Raw genomic sequence first — 25,772 nt, 5'->3', positions numbered from 1 at the left:
GATAATTTATTTCTTTATTAATTTACTTAACCCTGAGATCATTTCCCCTATACCTGAGATTAAAGAGCTTATGTATGCTCTGATCGTCTTCAGCTTTTTTCAGAAGACGATCAGAGCACACAGATTGAAACGTCAAGTTGTAACAACTGGAATGAACCACCCCAATTGAGAGAGTTATTACATGGTGTTATCGCAAACCTTTCAATATTGAATTATTATTTTATGATTATTTTCTTTCTTGTACTTTTAAAGACAGTGATACTATTGGTAATTGTCAAAGACTAGTCTTCACAGTTGGTGTATCTCAACATACGCATAAAATAACAAACCTGTGAAAATTTGAGCTCAATCGTTCGTCGAAGTTGCGAGATAATAATGAAAGAAAAAACACCCTTGTCATACGAAGTTGTGTGCTTTCTGATGCTTGATTTCGAGACCTCAAATTCTAAACTTGAGGTCTCGAAATCAATTACTTCTTTCTCACAAACTATGTCACTTCAGAGGGAGCTGTTTCTCACAATGTTTTATACTATCAACCTTTCCCCATTACTCGTAATCAAGAAAGGTTTTATGATGATAATTATTTTGAGTAATTAACAATAGTGTCCACTGCCTTTACCTCTTTGTAGTTTGACGGTTATTCAGCAAGTCAGGCTGTGATTGTCTTTGTTTTTTAAATAAACCATTTACCAGAGGAATTCTTGGGCGTCTTGCTGTGAGTAGCCTCTAAAGGATGGAATGAGTCGCCAGACACTGCTCAAGATGGCATGGGGAGAAACGATGGCCCACTTTCCTGACCACATCACACGGTATAAGACATGCAACTCATGACACAGCGGACTGCCACAGAACAAAGAAATGTTATTAACAATAATAATAATAGATGTTAAATTTGCATTGGAGATAAAGAATATTAATTTTGGTTTTGACCTATACAGCGATGTGTGTTAGCAATGTATCTCAAAACGACCCTTGTGATTCTAGAGCAGTGTCATACCAACTAGACCACCGAGATTGCCCCGTAGCTACATGTAGAGGCAGTTAGAATCCTATGTTTATGCAGCGGGTACCGCAACGTCATAAAAGATGTTAAATTTTTGCATCGGGGATAAAGAATATTAATTTTGGTTTTTACCCATGCATCGATGTGTGTGAGTCCTGTGAAAAAATATCACAGGCATATTACTCGGGTGGGATTCAACACGACCCTATGCGATTCTAGAGCAGTGTCTTACCAACTAGACTATAGAGAATGCCCGGTAGCTAGAGGCAGTTTGAATCCTATATTTTGGCAGCGGGTACCGCAACGATATATAATAAATGTTAAATAATAATAATAAGAAAGACTTCTAATGCGCACATATCCACCCTGCTGGGTGTTCAAGGCGCAGTTAAAACCAATAAACAAAATGAAAGACAACAGACACACCAAAATTAGTGCCTGAAAATCTGTGGTCCAAGGCAAGTTTTGAGAAGAGATTTGAATTGTGTGGTACAGAAACAAGATCTAAGATGAAGTGGTACATACAGAGTTCAAGATGCGAGATGCAGCTGACGAAAAAGACCTGTCACCCCATGAGTGTCAAGACTTGGGCTCAATGAGGAGAAGCATGGAACTTGATCGACTTGATCCTTGACAGAGTGTAAACTTCAAGTAGTTCTGAGATATCATGGGGAGCATCTGTGCCTTTAAGTGCTTTGTTATAAATCTTTTTAGAAATTACTTATCTATGACCCTTAACCCATTCACCCCCAAGTTCTTTGTGGCATGTTGGCCGAGCGGTTAAGAGCACCGGATTCAAGTTCTGGTGTTTGATCAGCAGAGGGTGGGTTCGAATCCCGGTCGTGACACTTGCTATGTAAAATTGGGGAGGTAGTTCTTTCTGCACTACCGGCCAGGCTTCGGATTGATAATACCCAAGCTTATATCCCTATGGACTGTAAAAGGGGTAACCCTGTTTCAGTCCTAGGAGTAGGGGGCAACGACCTCTGAAAAAAAAAAAAAATTGTAGCCCACACCTTGAAGTGTCCTTCAGGCCTTGTTTGTCTGGCGACTTGCATGACAAAAAAATAAAAAAAAATAAAAAAAACCTCCTAGTGCCCACATTGTTTGTCGACTCAAGCATGGTAAAGTGCACAGTCCACTTTCCTGAAAGGGTTAACCAATTCAAACAAAACTCAACTCACAAATTATTCCTAACGGTTCGAGGATCTTTGTACTTTGATGGGTCGACAGCTTCATCTGAGCCACCACTAAGACCCCCTGAGGAGGGGCCAGGCTGCCGCAGAATACGACCCTTGCTCTTAACGCCACCTTTGGGTTTCTGGACCTCCTGTTGAAAAAAATTTGAAGAGAGGAATTACATCTTACGTGTAAAAATACAATATTGAAAATAGATTAAACTTAATCCAGGACAGGAACTCGATAACAATTCTCTAAGATGTCAAATATTTTGGGGGATTTTTGTAGGAAAGTATGAGAGACATGGTTTTACTCACTGAAAGGCATACAGTTCTTTGATGCACTAAAGACAAGCCCCATGTCAATGCACTGGGTGAGGATTATGTGGTTTTTAAGGTGCTGTGGCACAATACGCTGCCGATCGGACCAGGAACACCGGGCTGGGGCGCACCCCTTCTCTTCGCAATAAGTACATTGGGTTCTTTTACATGTGTTACACAACACACGTGACCTACAGCTTTACTTCCCATCCAAAGGACAAAGCAATGGTTAAGTGTCTTGCTTAAAGGCAGAGGACACTATTGGTAATTGTCAAAGACCAGTCTTTTAACTTGCCTTATCTCAACGTATGCATAAAATAACAAACCTGTGAAAATTTGAGCTCAATCGGTCATCGAAGTTGCGAGATAATAACGAAAGAAAAAAACACCCTTGTCACACGAAGTTGTCATGGTTGTGTGCTATCAGATGCTTGATTTCGAGACCTCAAATTCTAAACTTGAGGTCTTGAAATCAAATTCGTGGAAAATTACTTCTTTCTCGAAAACTACGTCACTTCAGAGGGAGCCGTTTCTCACAATATTTTATACTACCAACCTCTCCCCATTACTCGTCACCAAGTAAGGTTTTATGCTAACAATTATACTGAGTAATAAGGACACGTGTGTCTAGACCGGGACTCGAACCATTGGCTCACTGATCAGAAACACCAGAGTTTGAGTTTGGTGCTCTTAACTGCTCAGCCACGACACTTCCACAAGTACAAGTAGTCTCCTTGAATTCCATAATCTATTCTGCGTCAGTAGAACTCATAACCCATGGATGCATCACAATATACAATTGTTGCACGCTGTGATGGGGTCCATGGCGTTTTGTACACCCGATGGGGTAAATGGACCCCAAATCACAGCGTGCACCAATTGTTTTGTTACAACTTGGTAACATGATTTTTTCCTCTTCTCAAAAGTTCTGTTGCCATTTTCAAACATTATTTACGACGAGCCCGATATAAGAAACAACTATTCAGTGTCCCCTCTAACCCGTGGCCATTTCGTACTTAGCGCTGGAAATCGACCAGCGCTGGAACGATCAAAGTAATGTTCACCGGTAGTAACAAAACTCGTTTACCTGCTGCGCCATTGTACATGCGTTTTTGTTGCCTGCACGTGATTGGTTCTCGACAAATCAAACTTCACACAGTTTGTTTAAAGACAGTGGACACTGTTGGTAATTGTCAAAGACCAGTCTTCTCACTTGCTGTATCTCAACATATGCACAAACTAACAAACCTGTGAAAATTTTAGCTCAACCGGTCTGCGAGATAATAATGAAAGAAAAAAACACCCTTGTGACACGAAGTTGTGTGCTTTCAGATGCTTGATTTCGAGATTTCAAATTCTAAATCTGAGGTCTCGAAATCAAATCCGTGGAAAATTACTTTTTTCTCAAAAACTACATTACTTCAGAGAGAGCCATTTCTCACAATGTTTTATACTATCAACCTCTCCCCATTACTCATTACCAAGAAAGATTTTATGCTAATAATTATTTTGAGTAACTACCAATAGTTTCCACTGCCTTTAAAGGGAAGGTACACGTTTGGTAATTACTCAAACCAAATACTAACTTAAAAACTGACTTGGTAACAAGCATTGGAGAGCTGTTGATAGTATAAAACATTGTGAGAAACGGCTACCTCTGAAGTAGCATAGATTTTGAGAAAGAGGTAATTTCTCACTAAAATAATAAAAGACTTCTAGTTAGAAGTTCCTATCTGAAAGCACACAAATTCGTCCAACAAGGGTGTTTTTTTCCCTTATCAATTTCTCGCAACTTCGATGACCAATTGAGCTCAAATTTTAACAGGTTTGTTATTTTATGCTTATGTTGGGATACACCAAGTGAGAAGACTGGTCTTTGACAATTACCAAACGTGTACCTTCCCTTTAACTGAGGTATAATAATAGGGTTTGATACTTGCCTCAAGACATTCTATCGTGGTCTGCCTCATGTACTCAGTTTGTCTTCTCGTTCCAACTACGTGTGAGTGACTGCTCTCTCTCGGCGGGAGGTTCAGCTCCAAATGTAGAAAGCACTCCCGGAACTGATGTAAATGCCTGTTGAAAAAGCAGGTATAAAAAAAACATCAGGGTTTCAGGGTTTCATGGCTGATCGGTCTCTTATCTCTTAATATTTTACGTGCTGAGGTGCTGTTGCTTTTGAGAATTGGGTTTTCACTTTTTTTTCCCTCAAAAACTTGAAGACTACAGGCATGTGAGTAACTATCCATGAAAAAAAAAGAGGAAAAGAGAAAACTGTGCAAGAAAAAAAGAGGAAAAGATAATTTTCCTGTACTTTAGTACACAGAAAGTGAAGGAACAAAAAAAGAGGAAAATCATAACCAAAAGAGAGGTAATCAGCTGAAAAGAGGAAGTCTGACATAACACTAATGAGGCTAAATTATTACACACATCTTCGTTCATAGTGAGTAGAGATTCATGTCATGTAATGGCTAAAAACTTGATAAACAAAAGGTGTCAATTTTTATTTTTGATTGTTAACTTATTTTTGTGGCAGGGAGGGGGAATGCCAAAAAACAGATTTCCGGTTAAAAACTAAGAAATTACATCCCTGAATACAATACACAAAAAAACAAAAACAAAAACTGACTCACCCCAGCACCTGCAGAATGGAGTTCATATAGCAGGTGTTGCCGAGGTTCCTAAGCCCCGTTACTCCGGGCGTCAGCACCGTCCACTTCCTCTTAATCTCACCTATCCGCAACTCATCCGGCCTCGTGCGTTTCTTGCTGCTCTCACCGCACTCCACGGTAATGTGTTTTGCGGTCTTAGGGAGAGTTCGCTTTTGAGGTAGCTTTGTCGGTTTGGTTTTTTTGCCAGTGATTTTGTCGCCGTGGACGAGGGTCTTCCAGGGAAGGAAGATTTTACTGAGGAGGACGAGACGACGGTGAACGAGGGCGGTGTGACCTTTATCCTCCCATGTTAAACTTTCCTGACGTCTGAAATCATAATAATATTAATACAAGATTTATTTAACGAGACGACAATGAACGAGGGCTGTGTGGCCTTTACCATGTTAACTTTTCCTGACGCCTGGAATCATAACAATAATAATGGTTAGAGATTTATAAAACGAGACGTCAGTGAACGAGGGCTGCATGAGGGGCCTTTATCCTCCCATGTTAAACTTTCCTGACGCCTGAAATCATAAACGTAATAATAGTTAGCGATTTATACAACCAGATGTTGGTGAACAAGGGCTTCATGTATGACTTTTTATGTTAAACTTTCTTGACGCCTGGAACCAGATAATAGTAACAACAAAGATTTGCATAGCACTTGTATCTAGAAATACCTCCACTTTCTTGAGACCGTGGCAGAGTTATTTTTAAAGGAACAAGTTGCCTTGATTGGTCGAGTTGGTCTTTCAAAAGCGTTTGTAACCATTTGTTATAAAATGCATATGATTAGAAAGATATTTTAAAAGTAGAATATAGTGATCCACACAAGTATCACTCGAAATTGCGTGGTTTTCCTTTTTTTCATCGACAAACACCGTCGGCCATTTATGGGAGTCAAAATTTTGACTCCCATAAATGGCCGACCGTGTTAGTTCGCAAAGTAAAAGGAAAGCCACGCAATTTCGAGGCAAATGCGTGTGGATCATTATATTCTAATTTTACAACATCTTTCCAACCATTATACACATTTTATAACAAACGGGTTACAAATGCTTTTTATAGACCAACTCGTCCGATCCAAGGCAACGTGTTCCTTTAAGCCTGGGCTACTAGTGTCATAATTGCGTCTAAGGTGACACATGTGCTGGAAGGGATGTGATAGGCTGAAAACCTGAACTCTGAGCACAAAGCGTGAAACAAGCAAGCTCGAAAAACTTGTGAGCATTAAGCCCAATATTACCACAATGATTGGTTTATCTGGGGCATTATATGGGGCGCTACATAGTTTTACTTACATCATCATTTTTTATGACACATAGGGTGCGTTCGTTTAGCTTTCCTGGGTCAACCCGGTTCGCCACGGTACGTTCGAATAGCTTTGACGTGGCTCACCCGAGTCAGCCCACAGTGCCCTGCTTGTGGAGTGGGTCACTTTGGGGTGACCTGAGGTGCATGCCGTCACCACAAGAGGGCGAGTGTGATCGTTCGATTAGCTCGTCAGGAGTTCGATTAGCTCGTCAGGAGCTCACCCGAGTGAGCACTGCCGGGTAGACCCAGGGAAGCTAAACGAACGCACCGTGTATAAACTTCAAAATAAAACCCGGTATCTTTTTTCTAAGGGCAGAAAAAAAACGAAAATTCAGTTAAAAATCAGAAAAAATCACGTACATGTTAACATGTTTAAATGGGACAGTTGTTCAAAGATTTGAAGTACTTCCCGCTTTTAAATATAAACAGTTAAACACCACTCTGAGGCAACCTATGATAACGTATTTGTTTACCTGTGTTTAATCTGTTCGCCAGTGTCCACAGAGAGCGCCCTCAAGAGTCGACGTCCGCTCCTTGTTTGACTCTCATACAGAGTCTGCTTAGTGATCGCATCGAGGGTTGTACGCAATAACTTGAGATCACCGGGAGCGTTGTCATTCAGAATGTAATCATCGCAATCATAACTGGGAAAAGAAAATAAGGCAATGGTAATAATTCAATTTAGATTTTTTGTTCTATAAGTTTGTCCCTAACAACTTAACAAGACAAGGCTTACACGTATACCCCGTTCACACAGCTCTACGACCTTAAAGGCCGGTTATTAGTCGGTCGCGCGATGGTCTTGCAACACAGTTTATAGTCATCGCTGAGGCCTAAAAACGATGTCTTTTTTTGATCGCGTGTCAAGATTTCCACCGCCAGACCATCGTACGACCGGCCTTAAGAAGACCATGCCGATCCCCTCGATCTCAACAATGTATCAAGTCGGGACACAATCACCATCAAAATCAAGCAATTTGGCATATTAAACACTTCACCCTACTCTTACGCTTCTACGTCAAAAGTGTTACTGTCTCGCTGCTACTACGAATACACCTAGACCAACGTGACCAAGTTATTGTTTCTACTTTGAAATAGATGCCGATTGCTGTGTTTATATTTCGACCACCGAGATCTCTTCGCGATGCTACCACGCTGCTTGTACGATAATGGCGTTCCTGCTAACGACTTTGTCCCGCTTATTGTTGGCTACCACCCGCCTACCCCAGGGGTCGAAATTGCCACTAGCCCGCTAGCCCGGGACTACCAGATTTACAGCCAGGCTACTCATTTATCCAGTTTGATACAAGTAATGTGTTTTACCAAAATCTCATCAGGGCTACTAAAAATACTATACACTTAATTTCGACCCCTGCTACCCTCACGTTAAAGATAAGCATTAGGAGAGAATGCCGCTTCCTAGGAGATCCCACCCCTACTAAACCAAGCTCACGGAGATTCCCCACGCTTGGCCACGCTATTGGTCACTTTTCCATGGTAGTAGAAGCGGCATCTATGTGGAACGAGGCATAAGAGCCAGTCTTTGTAAGGGGCTACAAGAAGAAAGATTTTCAGATTCATTACCAAAAGTATACCCTGCCTTAAAAGACACTGGACACTATTGGTAATCGTCAAATACCAGTCTTCTCACTTGGTGTATCTCAACATATGCATAAAATAACAAACCTGTGAAAATTTGAGCTCGATTGGTCGTCAGAGTTGCGAGATAACTATGAAAGAAAAAACACCCTTGTCACACGAAGTTGTGTGCTTTCTGCTTGATTTTGAGACCTCAAATTCTAAACTTGAGGTCTCGAAATCAAATTCGTGGAAAATAACTTCTTTCTCGAAAACTACGTCACTTCAGAGGGAGCCGTTTCTCACAAAGTTTTATACTACCAACTTCTCCCCAATACTCGTAACCAAGTAAGGTTTTCTGCTAATAATTATTTTGAGTAATTACCAATAATGTCCACTGCCTTTAAGCCTCATTAGTTTCTCTCAACATTTTATACTATCAACCTCTCCCCATTACTCGTTACCAGGTGAGGTTTTATGCTGATAATTATTTTGAGTAATCACCAATAGTGTCCACTGCCTTTAAGGGTTGTCTTACCAGAATACGTATCTATCATTGACTTCGATGGCGAGTGGGTGTTTGGATTCTTTGAAGTGTTTGAGGGCGTGCTCTTCATTGTAACGTCCACACGCCACGTTGGTGCAACTCAGACAAGCCTGTAAGAAACAAAAACCACAACACTGTGTTATAATTAATAACAATAACTAGACAATATGGTTTGAGGGAACAATGTCAACTCACCCAGTATCGTGGCCCAGTGGTGTTTCTGATCAGCCAGAGATGCAACCAGGTGTTGAAAAAAAAATCTGAAAATTTTTGTGGTGACGTTTTGGACACTTAACGCAGTAAACCACCCCACCCTCGCAGCCAGAAATAGGGACAAACCTGGACTGATTTGTTGCGGTCGCCGGAGGTGAACTTACCGAATCTTGTACAAACAAACTTTGGGTCGCAAAATTTTTTGGACGATCTTACCAGCTAATTTCTGCCCTTAATAACACTTTTTCGTCAACAGCAATTTTCATGGGTTTATGATTTAAGGATCGGTTGGTTAAAAAACTTATTTGGCAATAAAAATGTTTGGTCAGAAATGCACACTTGGAAAAAGCGCGGAGGTAGAAAGACATGTACAGATACATGTATTATGTAGATCGGTCGATCCTACCAAAATACTTCCTTGCCGTTAACTCGTCAACTCGCTTGGTGCCGTCAACTCGCCGTAAACTCCTCCAATTTTCTGCTGACATTTATGAGTTATTACCAATAGTGTCCACTGGACTCTTCTCGTAATTACTCAAGATAATTGTTAGGGTAAAAATTACTCATATATGTCAGCAATGGTGAGCTGTTGGGGGTTGGGGGCGATTTACACTCAGTACATGTACTTACCCAGACACTTTCAGTCGTACCGCAAACTTTACACAGCCATTTTTGTGGATTAAAGACGCAATGGTTGTGAGCCAGTCTTAATTTCTTGATGTGGATGCACTTGTCCATAGCTCTTGGTGAATACTTTGTTGCTGTTCTTCATAAAAAATCTTTCATTCAATCTGGAAACACAAATCAAATAACATTATAAATTCATTTATTTATTTCTTACTTACCCGGGGGAAATCTTTCAGTGAAACACTGTTTTTCAGAGGTGCCCAGCAACTACAAACACATTACAATTTTAAAATAATATAAATATTATCTTCGAGCAGGCTTGAAAATGGTGGCGCATTACTGAAAGTTATCCGACTTCGACCGTAGAATTTAGTGGTAAAAAAGGTTGTTTGAGTCAGTAGGAATTTAATAGGCCAGCAGAACGCAGAAGGGGGATGTGAAAAAATGTTTGAGGGGATTTTTTTTTTTTGAAATAAAAGTAGTTTAACAGACATCACATGCAATCTCAACCAAGTCAATGTAATGTTGTATTGTTTGTACTTTTTTGTGTTTATAAACAAAAATGTGAAGTGAAGTTAATTTTGGCAAGGTCAGGGCCCAATTTCATAGAGCTGCTAAGCACAAAAAATTTGCTAAGCATGAAATTGTTGTCTTGATAAAAACAGGATTACCAAACAAATTTCCACATGATCCTCAGAATAAGCAAACAATAGCTGAACACCAGTAATAAGCAATATGCAAGAAATGGAAATTTGGTTGGTAGTCCTGTTTTTTAAAATCAATGAAGAAATTTCATGCTAAGCAAATTTTCATGCTTACATTACAATACAAATGAAATTACAATGTATAGGTTAGTTAAGTTTAGATGAAATTGGGCCCAGGTTTCAAAACTATGCAAAAGAGAATTCTTTCAACTCTTCTTCTGGATATCGTCAGCAATTTCACGAAGGACCAAAATCCTTAAAAATTGATAAAAAAATGATTTTGTTTTTTTGGGTGGATTTGACTTTAGGTGATCGGGATCTAACTATTTACAAAGTTTATGATGAATGACAAAAACCTCAAGAACCTGGAATTATGTTTTCACAAAGAGCCAAAAATCTTTTTGTAAATTTGTTGTATACCTTACCACGTTGATTGCACAGTGCCAATCATGAGAGCGCCAGCTTTTGCGTTTTCACGAAGATCCAAAAACTTTAAAGCCATTGGACACTTTCGGTAAACAGTATTGTCCAAGGCCCACACTTAGTGTATCACAACTTATATATAAAATAACAAACCTGTGAAAATTTAGGCTCAATTGGTCATCAGAGTCGGGAGAAAATAACGGGAAAACCCACCCTTGTTCGGAGTCGGGAGAAAATAACGGGAAAACCCACCCTTGTTTCCGCACATTTTGCAGTGTCATGACATGTGTTTAAAATAAATCTGTAACTCTCGATATTGACAATTGATATTGTTTTAATGTTTTCTCAAAAAATAAAGCATTTCATGGAATAATATTTCAAGAGAAGTCTTTCACCATTACCTTCTGTAAACCCTGTAAGTTATTTGTAAATCTGTGAACTTTTAATTATTTTTCTGTTCCGAAGTGTATTTGTGGCTTTAAAAGGACAAAAAATAAGCACCACCCGGAAATGCGTTTTCACGAAGTGCAGAAAAGTATATTGCTCTACCACGTGGAATTATCCCAAAAAGTGGGTGCTCCGGCTTTTGCGTTTTCACAAACAGCCAAAAAGTTTACACACGACGCGCTGCACGCTGACCATGTTTGATAACGTTTTCACGATGAGAACATTTTGTTAATTGAATAATTACTCATTAATTAAACACATTAGGAAAACAAATTAAACAGATTTGTATGATTTAGGATCTTTTCTTCCCTGACAGACATGTAAAAGATTCCAAAATTACATTTCGAATAGTCTACGAACTAGTACTTAGTAGTTTCAAAATTAGCTAAACTTAAAACGCAGTTTTCTCAAAACAGACATACATAGGCCCCCCCCCCCCCCTATTTGGCTGCAGAGTGCAGACTGCAGCCGCAGGGGACTTTTTGTCCCTTCGTGAAATTGCTGACGATATAATTATTCCTAAATTGGTGGTCGGATGCAGAATCTTCACCCACATGGCCTGTCATGACAGTTCGCCGTTGTTTTGGGGTGTTTTTTTTGGGGGGGGGGGGGGGGGCATAATCTCCTCACACACGACACACGACACACCATGGGGGACACACCGGCACTCTCCAACCACAACCACATTCATTTTAAAATTAAATTTGAGTTTTTAGTTTAAAATTGGGATTTTTAATAATGACAACGGTTTCCTGAAATGTTGGCACTCTTCAATGCTGCGTCCGCTATGACAGCAAAGCAATACTTTATGTTAAATGTTCATGTTCAGTCTTCAATGTGGTCATTTTAAATAAAAAGATATAAACTTACAAAAACACTCTTTTCTTGCTTGGCATCTTTTCTGTGTGTGGCACTAGTCAAACTCGGCCCAAAATAACACTCTGTCGAACTTCGCGGGTTTACGGACGCAGTTTTTATATTGAAAGCATGATACATGATTGGTACCCTACACATGAGCAGTCTGGTTCCCAAATAATGACAAATGCTCACGTCTAAATACCGTTGGTGGCTTCTAGGAGACTGACATTGAGTTCCAACCAGTGCGAGTAGTCGCAAAACAAGCCGTTTATTGACCATGCACTTTGTACACGAATAAGAGGGCGCACTGGTGATACGGCGGTGCAAATTTAATAGAGCTATTAGCGGGATGCCGCGCTTCGCGCGGCACCCCGCTAGATGAGGAGGATTCTAGTATACAAATGTTGTAAAGGGTAATGTGGGGGCAAGGGAGGTATTTTACAGGTAATAATCATTTCGTAGGAAAGGATTAGAAATTGTATTTATAATCGGTATGGAAATTTGTCATTAATGTTGTATTTTGATAAAAATTAATTGTTGAGCGTGCACAACTTAGTTGTGAAACGTCGCGACGCGTCGCCTCCCCTCCTCACCTTCTCTCTTGCGTTCTCCAACTAAAGGAATTGGTGTTTGTTTCTGGAATTGAGCTTTAATATTGGGGATGGGTATATTTGGCAATGATGGATACTTGGCATGATATGTAGGGTATTTCGTAATATTTTAGTGTTGATCGAGCGGGCCAACGCATTATCCGTAATGTGGATTATGTGTCGCCTCTTTCACGCATAGTTTTAATTCAATCGGCTTTTGTCATTGTGTCAATTTTATCCACTGCACTGAGTATTTCCCAGCTAAGATGACTGTAAGGGTAATAATGCTTAGTCGACTAAAAATATAGCACGTACACTGCTCCAATGACACACTTATTTTATTGTGTTGAGCACATTTGGTATAATTCAGTTACACTTGGCAAAATGTACATCCTGAGTCCCGCCCAAATTGCTTTCATTACAGTTACGAACTTTGTGAAACATTTGCCTTGTTATTTTGAGGGTCTGTACGTCCAGTTTGGTTAATTTATATGGAGATGGGCCAATCGGACAACGTATAACACGCTGAATTTGAAATCAGCAGTGGTATTTGATTCCCTTAGCAACAAATCCATAATCACCGATAGCCACGGATTTGAGTGGTCTAAGTCTGGTCTCCCCCTTAACAATTATCACCGCTGCTAATAGCAGAGGAGAAATCCGACTTAAAAGGCTTGTATGAAAGTGGTACCCTCTTTTAAAACAAACTCATAATCACAGCCACTAATAGCCGCGGAGTTTATCTGACTGAAAAGGAAGCTTCGAAGAAGTTCTGGTATACAGCAGATAAAAAAAACGCGCCAGTTGGTATGGACTTTAACGACAAAGTCAATTTCTGCAAAATTGTATTGAAAATAAATATATTTAATGACTGGTTGCTATAACTATTAAAATGATTATTGCTTTGTTTCCAATGACGTGTACACGATTTTAGAGTCCAAGGCCCCATTCATCGTGATTTATTGAGCGTACGTCCAACGACGCATACAAAGTTGTCTGAGCACCAAATAAAGCGAGTTTTCGGAACATGCTGTGCAACATCTAATCTACTGTTTTTACCACCGCTTTTTGGAGTAACAGAGCGTCGGCCTCATTAATTTTTAGTTTATTCTCATATCAATTAATTCTCATGTAAACTTTCTGGCCAACATCTGCCGGGGCGCGCGCCCCGCGAGACGAAGTCCCCTGAAAAAACATCCAATTTTATATGTTATCATAATTATCTGTGGAACCCTTTATACAAACTAAAATAATAGAAACGGTAATTTTATTGGTCTTTAATAACTACTCCTACATTCTCTCACTTAATTCACTTTCAGAAAACATTTGCCTAGTTATTTTGAGGGTTTGTTTGCCAGCTACCCCTACATCCTCTCGCTTAATTCACTTTCAGAAAACATTTGCCTTGTTGTTTTAAGGGTTTGTAGGCCAGTTTGGTTAATTTTGTATGGAGAAATTCGCAAAAAGTACCCGATTCAACTGCACATGAGGGCTCTTTCGATAACAAAACCCGACGGCCGATTGCTTAATACAAAACGGATTTGGCAAAATCTACATCCTGAGTCCTGACCAAACTGCGTTCTAACAATTTTGTTGCTTCAGAACTTTGAATGGAATGTTCGTTTACAGCTTCAAAACAGCCGTTGATGTTTCACAAAGTTCGTAACTATGAAAGCATGCTATTCTTAAACGGTGATTTCATGTACTCTTTTGTAGGTTTAACTGGCAAAACCTATACAATGTATATGAAAAGAATCAGTAATGTATTTACTTTCTTTTGGAAAATGTTTCAACTTTTGTGTGTATACGTTCTGTGTGTGGGGGATGACATATTATGGAATGTACCACTAATGGTGCAGAGTTAAATGGAACAAATAAAGTTTCACAACAATAGGTTGCTGTTTGATGCGTTTAAAACATGCTGGAAAGTTCGGTAGGCCTACATGAGTGACTTAATTGTAATAAACACATATGTAAAAGATGCATACCCCCTGTACAAAATGGTATATACACAATGCCATTTACTCCTCTGCGAAACATCAATGAGTCACTCTGGAATGTTAATGGGGGTCCGAGGTTGCCACCCACGTCAAAACTAAAGAGGTGGCTCTGTGTGCAGCCTACAGCTCCCCCCTTAGACCAACAGGTGGCCCATATCAAAACCAGACAACCACAGAGGTGACTCTAAGTGCAGCCTACGGCTTCCCCCTTCGACCAACAGGTGGTCCATATCAAAACCAGACAACCACACATGTAAGGAGATATCGCTCGTGACTCCAGTCAATCAGACAACTCGTAAGAGGGACTTCGGTTCAGGGTTTTGTAGACTTGCAACCCGACGTCTGTAACGTCATAACCGTGTTGGATTCCACAAGGATGCCATGCCACTGGACCTTCTAATTTTCAATCCAAGATGGCGCGGGTTACGCTTTTAATCGTATAGACTAGCGGGATGCCGCGCTTAGCGCGGCACCCCGCTAGATGAGGCGGATTGTAGTATATACAAATATTGAATATTGTGAAAGGTAATGTGGGGTAAGGGAGGTATTCTTACAGGAAATAATCATTTTGTAGGATTGGATTAGAAATTGTATTTATGACCGGTATGCAATATTTGTCATTTGTTATTGTTGACTTTTGATGTTGAGCGTGCACAACATAGCTGTGAAACATCGCCCCCCCCCCCCCCCTTCACCTTCACCTTCTCTCTTGTGTTCGCCAACTAAATGAATTGGTGTTTGTTTCTGGAATAGAGCTTTAATATGTGGGAAGGGTATACTTGGCAATGATGGTACTTTGGCATGACATGTAGGTTTTTTCGTGATATTTTAGTGTTGATCGAGCGGGCCAACGCATTATCCGTATAAAAATGTTGATTATTTTTCGCCTCTTTGACTGCTTTTGTCATTGTATTAGTTTTATTCACTGCACTGAGTATTTCCCCGCTAAGGAGTACAGTAAGGATAATTACTTAGTCGACTAAAAAATGTAGCACGTACACTGTGCTATAATGACACACTTATTTTGTTGTGTTGAGCACATTGGGTATAGTTCAAATACACGCGGATAATAGTCAAGTGTCGTCACATTACCGATTAGTCAGGTGGTCTTTGTCGAAGAGCCAATCAGACAATTAACATGATGAATTTGGAATCAGCTGTGGTATTTGGTTCCCTACACAACAAATCCATAGTCACCGATAGCCGCGGATTTACTCGACTGAAGGCTCGCAAGACTGTCTCTGGTCTCCCCCTCAACAATAATCACCGTTGCTAATAGCAGAGGAGATGTCCAACTAAAGGCTTCCATGAAAGTGGTGCCCTCCTTTAAAACAAACATGAACTCATAATTACAGCAACTAATTAACAGCCGCGGAGTTTATGTGACTGAAAAGAAAGAAGTTCTGGTAAACAGATAAAACAAATTAACGCGCCAGTTTGTAGGGCGGCTCAGTACACTTTAACAAAGTCAATTTTCTGCAAAATGTTATTGAAAATAAATACATTTAATGATTGGTTGCAATAATAGGTTGAATGATTTGTTGCTTTGTTTCCAATAACGTTGACACGATTTTAGAATCTTAGATTTATCGAGCGTACGTCCAACGACGCATACAAAGTTGTCAGAGCACCAAATAAAGCGAGTTTTCGGAATATGCTGTGCAACAGATATCTGGTCTACTGTTTTTACCACCGCTTTTGGGGAGTAACCGAGCGTCGGCCTCATTAATTTTTAGTTTATTCTCATATCAATTAATTGTCAACATCCGCCGCGGGGGCGCAAGCCCCACGTGACGAAGTTCCCTAATAAAACATCCAATTTTATGTTATCATATCTCTGGAACCCTATACAAACTAAATAGAAACGGTATTTTTAGTGGTCTTTAATAACTACTCCTATCCTCTCACTTATTCCACTTTTAGAACACATTTGCCTTGTTATTTTGAGGGTTTGTACGTCCAATTTTGTAATTTTGTAATGAGAAATTCCTAAAAATGAACCCGATTCAGCCTCACATGAGGGCTTTTTGTTGACGGCCGATTGCTTTATAGTACAAACAGATTTGGCCAAATGTACATCCTGAGTCCTGACCAAACTGCTTTAAAGTCACCTGGAAGTGGTATTTTTTCAAAATAAAGCTTTTGTCACTAATATATGTGTTTTGATGAGTGGAATGTGAATAAACAGTTAACTAAGGTTTAAAAAAATCAGTTCTTATGTTATTTACAAATTTAAGAGTAGACCCGACCCGAGAGGGCGCTGTTCGTGACGTCAATCGAGGCAGACTTTGCCTGTAATGCGTAGAGTAAACACAATTGCAAAGTACATGTACGGACCAAGTCGTGAGTTTGTACGTTTATAAAAAAAGAAAAAAAAGTTTTTTCCGGCAATGCCGACCAGGTGTATTGCTCCTGAATGCAGAAAAACACTTTTTGAAATGTACCAACTCACGACTTGTACGTACATGTACTTTGCACGTGTGTTTACTATACGTATTGAAGGCAAAGTCTGCCTTGATTGACGAAAAGGGGTAGGCGGAGTCAGCCCCCAAACAACTTTATATATTTTTTAAACAAATAAATCGTGACAAACAATTATTAAAAAAATTGTTTTATTGTTCTTAAGCATATACTCTTATGTTTGAAAGAAAAAAAAAATCTATTTCCAGGTGACTTTAAGTTCTAACAATTGTGTTGCCTCAGAACTTTCACCAATGGAATGTTCGTTTACAGCAAAACAGCCGTTGATGTTTTACAAAGTTCGCAACTCTGAAAACATACTATTCATGGTAATTTCATGTGCTCTTTTAAAGGTTTAACGGGCAAAATTATATTTAAAGAATCAGTAATGTATTCACTTTCTTCTTGTGAACAATTTGTTCTAAGATAGTGTCACATAGTTTACAAAATAAGCAAGATACGTTTTGCATCATTGTTAAAAATGTTGCAATTTCTGCGTGTATACATCACGTTCTGCAGTGTGTGTGGGATAATAATAATAATAATAATAATAATAATAATAATAATAATAATAATAATAATAAACATTTTATATAGCGCCAAATCCATTAAAAATGCTCCCAGGCGCTTTACAAGTAAAAAGATGAATTATAATCAATCAAACACATTGAGTAAAAGCCACCGAAATTGTTTGATCCAGTAAAAAACACAAACAATAATTATGATAATAACAATTATAAAAACCGCAACAATGATATGAAGCAGCAGGGCAGTAAGAACATAGAAAAATACTTTAAGTTAAAAATGCTTCCCTAAAAAGATGTGTCTTAAGCCCAGATTTAAAGCTACAGAGGGAGTTTTCCTCCATGAGACAAACATTTAGCTGGTTCCACAGACGAGGTGCTATTGCAGAGAAAGCTCTGTCACCGTAAGTACATAATCTAGTGTTCACAGGTTGCAATCTAGTTTTATCTGAGGATGAACGTGTGGTCCTACGTGAAGTAGAGTTAACCGTAAGCAATAGTTCACAAAGATAGCCTGGAGCTAGACTGTTTATACATTTAAAAACATGGGATGACATGTACATGTACATGTACTGTACCACCAATGGTACAGGGTTAAATGGAACAAAGTTATTAGCACAGTGGGTTGCTGTTTGATGCGTTTAAAAATTGTTGGAAAGTATAGGTTGGCCTACATGAGTGGCTTATTTTGAATAAACACATCTGTCACAGACGCATGTATTTTTATTTCTCATAAAGCCTTAATATTGTTTTTTGATTTGGGTGCTTTTTATAACACAGTCGAACACAATGTCCACAGATTTACATTAAACTTATACCGTTGGAAGATATTAATAGTTGAAAGCTTCCCTTGAAATATTAGTTGCTGAGGTGCTGTAGTTTTCGAGAAATGAGTAAAAAAATGTAAGAAAAATACGTTTTTACATGCTAAAATAATTTTCGTCTCATGCTGAGACGAATGATTATTTTCATGACATTTGTTTTCCCCAAGCACTACCGTACCTCAGGCTCAGCAAGTAAAATTTTCAGGGAAGCTTTCTGCTATCATTATCTTTAAACTGTGTAAGTTTAATGTAAATCTGTGGACATTGTATTTCTTGTCCTACAAAAAGTACCGTTTAGACCCTTTAACACGCGACATTAAACCCCCTGTATACACCATCTTATAGAGTAAGGTACTATTTCGGGGTGCATGCACCCTGCCAATCATCAATGAGTCACTCTCTGGAATGTTAATGGAAATCCGAGGTCGCCACCCCCACTTCATACCAAAAGAGATGGCTGTGTGTGCCGCCTATACGGCCTCCCCATTCAACCAACAGGTGGCCCATATCAAAACCAGACAACCACACATGTAAGGAGATATCGCTCGTGACCAGCCAATCAGACGACTCATAAGACGGAGTTCGGATCAGGGTTTTGTAGACTTGCAACCCGACGTCTGAAACGACACAGTCGTGTTGAATTCCACAAGGATGCCATACCACTGGACCTTCTAATTTTCAATCCAAGATGGCGCGGGTTACGCTTTTAATCGTATAGATAACTAAACCCTGAGTCCCACAGGAAACGCAATTATTTCAAATTTACTCAACAAATTGTGTTAGTCTCTGATCTCAGCCTCTTGCTTGAAAACCAGAATCAGACTAATCATTTTCAGAATTCTTTTCAATTTTCCAGGTCAGCCGTTAGGAATTTTAGCCAGCGATTCCCCACACAGCCCCCCCCCCCCAAAAAAAAAAGAAAAGAAAAAGAAAACACCAACCAAATAAACAAACAAACAAACAAACAAACAAACAAACCACCGCACCCCTGAAAGTGACCTTTTTTCCAAACAGACTAGTGTTGTCCCTCGTCCCCCCCCCCCCAAAAAAAAAAAACAAAAAAAAAACCGCACAATTAGCAGGCAATTTAATCACCAAGCTATTCTATTTCGCGCGAAATCGAATGCTACTAAAAAAGGTCATTCGATTTCGTTTTAGGATTAGTCAAAGGTTATGTTGCGTCATTCGATTTAACAAAGTAATCATTCAATTCAACAATTCATCAAAGCAGCATACAAATTCGCAGACGCTTCTTGAGGCATATGTGTCACGAAAAAGAATGACGATACGCTAAATTGAACAGGTTGCTAAAGGAGTTTGACTTGACTCAAAACGAAATTGAACGGCCGAATTCTGAATTTGAAACGCAGTAACAACCGGAGAGGCAAAACAGCTTCAATTCGAACGCATGAAAATGAAATTGATTGCTCATTATTGCCGAATTTGACCGAGAAAACCTTTATTATGTTTAGACTGGTTCCCTGTCTTCATCTGCGAGGATAAAGGCAGGTACTGGTTTTACAAAATCACTGATATCATTGGATTCAATGTCTTGTTGTACATGTACAATAGGCCCTAAATTTGTTGTTTTATCTGACACGTGTACGTATAATTTGATTGAGAAATGAATGCCAAATCAATACACAATGTACCACGTGACTGTCAGCGGATCTCCATGTAAGCTCAATCCCAAATCTCTGTGAAAATGTACGAGCCTGGAAGTATGACGTCAGATGTTCTGGCTTACATCTTGCTTAATAACTCCATCAGGATCCAAATACCTTCAAGGTATGTGCCCATTTTCATAGAGCTGCTTAAAGGCAGTAGACACTATTGGTAATTGTCAAAGACCAGTCTTCTCACTTGGTGTATCCCAACATATGCATACAATAACAAACCTGTGAAAATTTGAGCTCGATTGGTTGTCGGAGTTGCGAGATAACTATGAAAGAAAAAAACACCCTTGTCACACGCAGTTACCAAGTGAGGTTTTATGCTAGTAATTATTTTGAGTAATTACCAATAGTGTCCACTGCCTTTAAGCAGAAGAACTAGCTGAGCACTACCAAATTGTGCTTACCAGAATATGGTTACCAGCCAAACTTCCTTCCATGTCACAAGTACAATTTGTGACTGGTATCCTGCTTATTTCTGCTAAGCAGAAATTTGTCAAGCTAATGTTTTCTGTTTAACCAGTTCTATGAAGTTGGGCCCAGACTCTACTTAAAGGACTTGTACACGTTTAGTAATTACTCAATTAATATTAACTTAAAAACTGACTCGGTAACAAGCATTGGAGAGCTGTTGATAGTATAACACATTGTGAGAAACGGCTCCCTCTGAAGTAGCGTAATTGATAAGAGGTAATTTCGCCGTAAAGTCTTTTATTCCCATCTGAAAGCACACACATTCGTCTAACAAGGTGTTGTTTCTCTCATCATCTTCTCGCAACTTCGATGACCATATTGAGCTTTTCTTTTTCGCGCAAAATCAAATGTTACTGAAAAGGGCCATTCGACTTCGTTTTATGATTAGTCATATGTAATGTTGCGTCATTCGATTTAACAAATAATCATTCAATTTTAACAATTCATCAAAGCAGCATTCAAGTTCACAGAAACGCTTCTTTAGGCGTGTGTGTCACGAAAAAGAATAAAGATACGCTAAATTGAACAAAGTGCTTAAGGAATTTGACTCGACTCAAAAACGAAATTGAACGTCCGACTTCTGAATTTGAAACGCAGTAACCACTGAAGAGACAAACAAATAAGCTTGAATTCGAACGCATGAAAATGAAATTGACTGCCCATTTGCTGAGTCTGACCAAGGAAACCTATGTTGACCATTTCACTATCCGTAGAGTTAATAATAATAATAATAATAATAATAATAATAAAGGTAACTTGTAATGCGCCATGTCTGTCACAGGTGACACTCCTGGCGCAGGAACCCTAACAAAGCTAACAACTGAAGAAACTAATTAAACAAAATAAACAGAAGGAGAAGCAGCTTGTGTGAAGAGGTGGGTCTTGAGTTGGTTCTTGAGCTTCGCAGACCTACCAAGTCTCACGCATTAGGCGTGAGACTCACGCATTCGGGCTCTGTCTCACGCTCACGTAAAACACGCACAGCAACCATTTTCTCACGAATTGGGGCCAGACCGGGGAAAAAAAAAATTAACTACATGCATTGCCAAATCGCGCTCGTGTGTACAAACGCAATCTACAATGTTTGCACAATCTTCAGATTGCACGCAGTTTATCAGAATCATCATTTTTTGTACAAACTTTGTACAAACAGAGCGCAGATTTGCAGATGGCGCACAATTTTGCTCTCCCAGCAGGTTCAGCTAAAATTTGGCAGAGCGCAAAACGCTTATTGCGCACTAGCCTTGATCAAGGCGCTACAGCCAGCCGCGATCTGCAAAATCCCAGTCCCCATCACTGAATTCCGCCAGCGCACCCCCATACATAACAGTGCATAATGTGTACAGCGTATGTACACATACGTACTGTACATGTACATGTACATGTACATCTGTATACGGTACACTTACGGTACATGGGTACTTTCCCAAGTAGCGCCTTGATGGTTTTGTATCTGCCAAAATTTAGGGCGGAGCTCATTATGGTAATGTTTACCAACAACCCGTTCTCATTGGTTGTTGGTTGACCTATAAACTCTCGCTGCGATGTCAATCACAACGTTGTTCTGCAAGCACTCGCACACACATGTGCTCGTCGACGTATTGTAAACAAGCAGTGGCTGTAGTATAGTTGCAATAATGGCGGCGGGCGAGGGAGAAATCCCTACTAGTAAAACAAAACTGTAAGTCGCTGGAAATCAGTGGTGTATAATTTGCAACACAACTACACAAACTGTCAACAAAATATAACAACCGCGTTTAATGCATCAATCATGGGTTTAGAAATAGAAGGAAGAAAATTAGACTATGTGGAATGTGTTTGAGAAAGGTTAAAAAAGTATCCAGGTGTCATGGGTTTCCGGCAAGATGGCTACTTGGTAAGAATTCTTAGGTGTTGGGCATATGACAGTACAACACACCCCATCCCCTTGAAGCACAAACACAGACCAGATGAGATAAGAAACCCAGCTGTTTATTTTGTCTTAATGTAGACATATATAATTCATTACGTTTCTCGCGGTAAATCAAAGTTGGGGATCGAAAATATGTGTTGTCGACAGACGGTAGAAGATGGCGTGTGGCTGAACAACAACTACAAATAAAGTTCAATTTCATAAACTAACTCTTGCCATAATACTAGTACTACACTACAACGTTACACTTATAGTACAACAGCTTCCAATTCAGGGACAAATCTACCAGCTACGTTGTAATTATGATGCTAGTCCTCGTGTTATAATGAAACGCAAGACAACGGAAGTTGTTCGAAGTTGTTCAACACCATTACCGACCGGGCGAGTCATGTCCGGCTCACCCGTCCGGCAGCGCATTCAGACCCCTTATAATCATAGCTAATATACACTACGCTCCCGACACTGCTATAAAAAGCACGTAGTACAGTACATGTACATATACAGCTAGCGTACAACATACACACACATGGACGTGGCATGATTGCTGGCAGTAATACGTCATTCTCAATCGCGCCTGTGATTGGCCAATGTTTAGAATGACACGCCCACATCATGAATACCCTTTTATCGGAATTCCGATAAAGCTTTACAAACCCATCAAGGCTGTTGTTTGAGCCACGTGTATGAGGTTGAAAATACAAAGACACGACCGTTCTCACGACTACGCTATACTGTTCTCGCTGTACAATGTATGGTAATGTACATTTGTGTATGCACTGCATGCGTGTGCCGCGAACCGGGCCGGGGAACAGTACGTCAACAGCCTTGATCAAGGCTAATTGCGCACAAGTTTTTCCCGATTCGTTTAGCAAATTCGTTAAATGCGCTCCACTAGCGAAGACACAACAGGCAGAAGAAGTGAGCGGAGGATTTTGAACACCATTTTTAGTCGATTTCTTTTTAGGAAATAATCGCACACAATCGTACCTCCACATTAACCATCAACATCTCATGTATACCTCATGTGAGTTTTAATTATTCTAAGAGGTTTTTGATGCATTTTGGAATACCTTTTTGTCCACAATTAAATTCAGATTTTGTTTAATTTTATAAAAAAAAAAAAAAAAAAAAAAAGTTGGGTGGCGATTTCGAAAGGCCTTCTAAAACTGGCAATTTTTTTTTCCGAGGGGGGAGGGAGGGGGAGGGAGGAGAAGGGAGGGGGAGGGAGGAGAAGGGAGGGGGAGGGAGTGGGAGGGAGGGGGAGGGAGGGAGGGGGAGGGAGGGGGGGTTAAGTTTTGAAAAATCTCACGCATAGCTGGCCTCTGGACTTGGCATCTCTGAGCTTGGTTCTTGAAAGTGTTGAAGGAAGTTTCCTTTCTGAGTTTGATGGGGAGTGAGTTCCATAGGGAAGGACCAGACCGAGAGAAAGAGCGGTGAAAAGATACGAACTTTTCGAGACTCTTGCAGTAAAATACTAGAATCGTGGTTCAAATTTTCAAAGATACCTCAAATTTCAAATGATACCCTATACATATATGATATTTACGTAGAGTTATCGTACTTTTCGTGAATGATGCCGTTTGATATTATTATCATCTCCGGTCCAGAATTGATGAGTCATTAGGGAACAATAGGTGCCTCTCGTTAACGGGTACCGGTAATTTTAATGGTGATTGGTTTTTTATTGAACAAAATTAGTTTATGACGGCTTTTACCTGGAATTAAATGAACGAACCGATTAATTGTTAAGTCATTAGTCTTGACAGTATCACGCTATGGCACCAATTCACATCTAAATTATTCTCTCTCCTCTGAACCAAAGAGCAGCCGACTCTGCACTACTGTACACACTATACTTTTTAGGCATACGTGTAAACTCTATAGGACCAATGCATTTGGAAAATACGTAGTTCTTTAGACATGAGTTTTTAAAATGTTCAACTTTAGATTTTAATCGGAAGAAAATGGGGCCATGTCTGTGTAAAAACGCAGTTTTTAATGACCTTTCCGATAATGTATCGGTTGTAATGTATAATAACAGATTAATGGTTAGAAACAAAAATGGTGAACATTTCATAATTACACGAAACTTACACAGTCTATCTAACGATGATGATAGCAGAAAACATCCCTTGAAATATTTCTTTCTGAAATTTCATATTATTTTGATGAGAAACAAATGATGTAATTTTGGGTTTGGAGATTATCGCTCAGTGAGCGTTTTATTCATTTTTGTTTTGGCATCGAGCGCAATGCAAAATTTGTAATCGGCTTTGCACTACTCTCTCGTGACCTAGATGGCTGATCAATCTCGAATTTCTACAGGCTTGTCAATTAATGTATATGGTGGATTACATAAAGTGCTTACACTGCAAGCAACTTTTTTCTAGCAAAACCAATTCTGTAATAAACCTTTAAGATTTTTAGAAGAAAATAAACTTTGAATTTTCATAATTCAAGAGTGGATGACGTCATCATGACGTACATTAAACGGTGTCCTCTCCTAATAAATGTCTAACTATGTGAAGTTGGAAGTTCATACAAGTTTGGGAAAGGTGCTTTTGTTAGCGGACAAGGGACGCTGAGAAGAAGAACTATAAATGTAGTGTTTGTTAAAATAAACACTAGGTGTTCGGGTTGTTTAAATGAAAGTTTAGTAGGTTTATTACCATGATGATGTCATGCAGACATGCATAAGTACGCAAACCATTTCATGTGTGTATTATTGTCAAAAAGCTAAATGTGTTTGAGGAAATATGAACTTATAAAATATTGACGGCTGCAGAAGAGACTAGCTTACCGAAAGGAAATGATGTTAAATTACGCCCTGAACACAGACTACACACGAAGCTACAGAGCGCGCTCTGAGGATGAGCACTCGAGCCTCGTGATTCTACAACGCACCCACTTCACGTTGACACTTAACACATAGTTAGACATTCATTATAAGACAACAACATTTAAAGACACTGGACACTATTGGTAATTGTCAAAGACCAGTATTCTCACTTGGTGTATCTCAACATATATGCATAAAATAACAAACCTGTTAAAATTTGAGCTTGATTGGTTGTCGGAGTTGCGAGATAACTATAAAAGAAAGAAGAAAAAAAACACCCTTGTCTTACGAAGTTGTGTACTTTCAGATGCTTGATTTCGAAACCTCAAATTCTAAATCTGAGGTCTCGAAATCAAATTCGGGGAAAATTACTTCTTTCTCGAAAAGTACGTCACTTCAGAGGGAGCAGTTTCTCACGTTTTATACTATCAACCTCTCCCCATTACTCGTTACCAAGTGAGGTTTTATGCTGATAATTATTTTGAGTAATTACCAACAGTGTCCACTGCCTTTAAGCAACGTCGTGATGACGTCATCATGGAAGTGTCGTGGCCGAGCGGTTAAGAGCACCGAATTCAATCTCCGGTGTTGCTGATCAGCAGAGTGTGG

General features: G+C 39.5%; 1 protein-coding gene across 1 annotated transcript in view; it reads right to left on the bottom strand.

Moving 5' to 3' along the window:
• Positions 1–11,938, bottom strand: part of LOC139943043 (ubiquitin carboxyl-terminal hydrolase 44-B-like) — a 28,152-nt gene extending 16,214 nt beyond the window's left edge. The window contains exons 1-8 of the mRNA XM_071939858.1: positions 11,880–11,938; positions 9,439–9,599; positions 8,587–8,705; positions 6,944–7,114; positions 5,136–5,480; positions 4,443–4,578; positions 2,188–2,333; positions 691–840 (exon numbers count right to left, since the gene is read on the bottom strand). Coding sequence (XP_071795959.1) covers positions 691–840; positions 2,188–2,333; positions 4,443–4,578; positions 5,136–5,480; positions 6,944–7,114; positions 8,587–8,705; positions 9,439–9,546 — 1,175 coding nt within the window. The 5' untranslated portion in view covers positions 9,547–9,599; positions 11,880–11,938. The remainder of the gene's footprint in view (positions 1–690; positions 841–2,187; positions 2,334–4,442; positions 4,579–5,135; positions 5,481–6,943; positions 7,115–8,586; positions 8,706–9,438; positions 9,600–11,879) is intronic.
• Between the last annotated feature and the right edge of the window lie 13,834 nt (positions 11,939–25,772).

Source organism: Asterias amurensis, chromosome 10 (assembly GCF_032118995.1).
Source record: "Asterias amurensis chromosome 10, ASM3211899v1".
Lineage (NCBI taxonomy): Eukaryota > Metazoa > Echinodermata > Asteroidea > Forcipulatida > Asteriidae > Asterias > Asterias amurensis.
The sequence above is the reverse complement of the archived record's forward strand: the minus strand, read 5'-3'. Positions and strand labels throughout refer to the sequence as shown.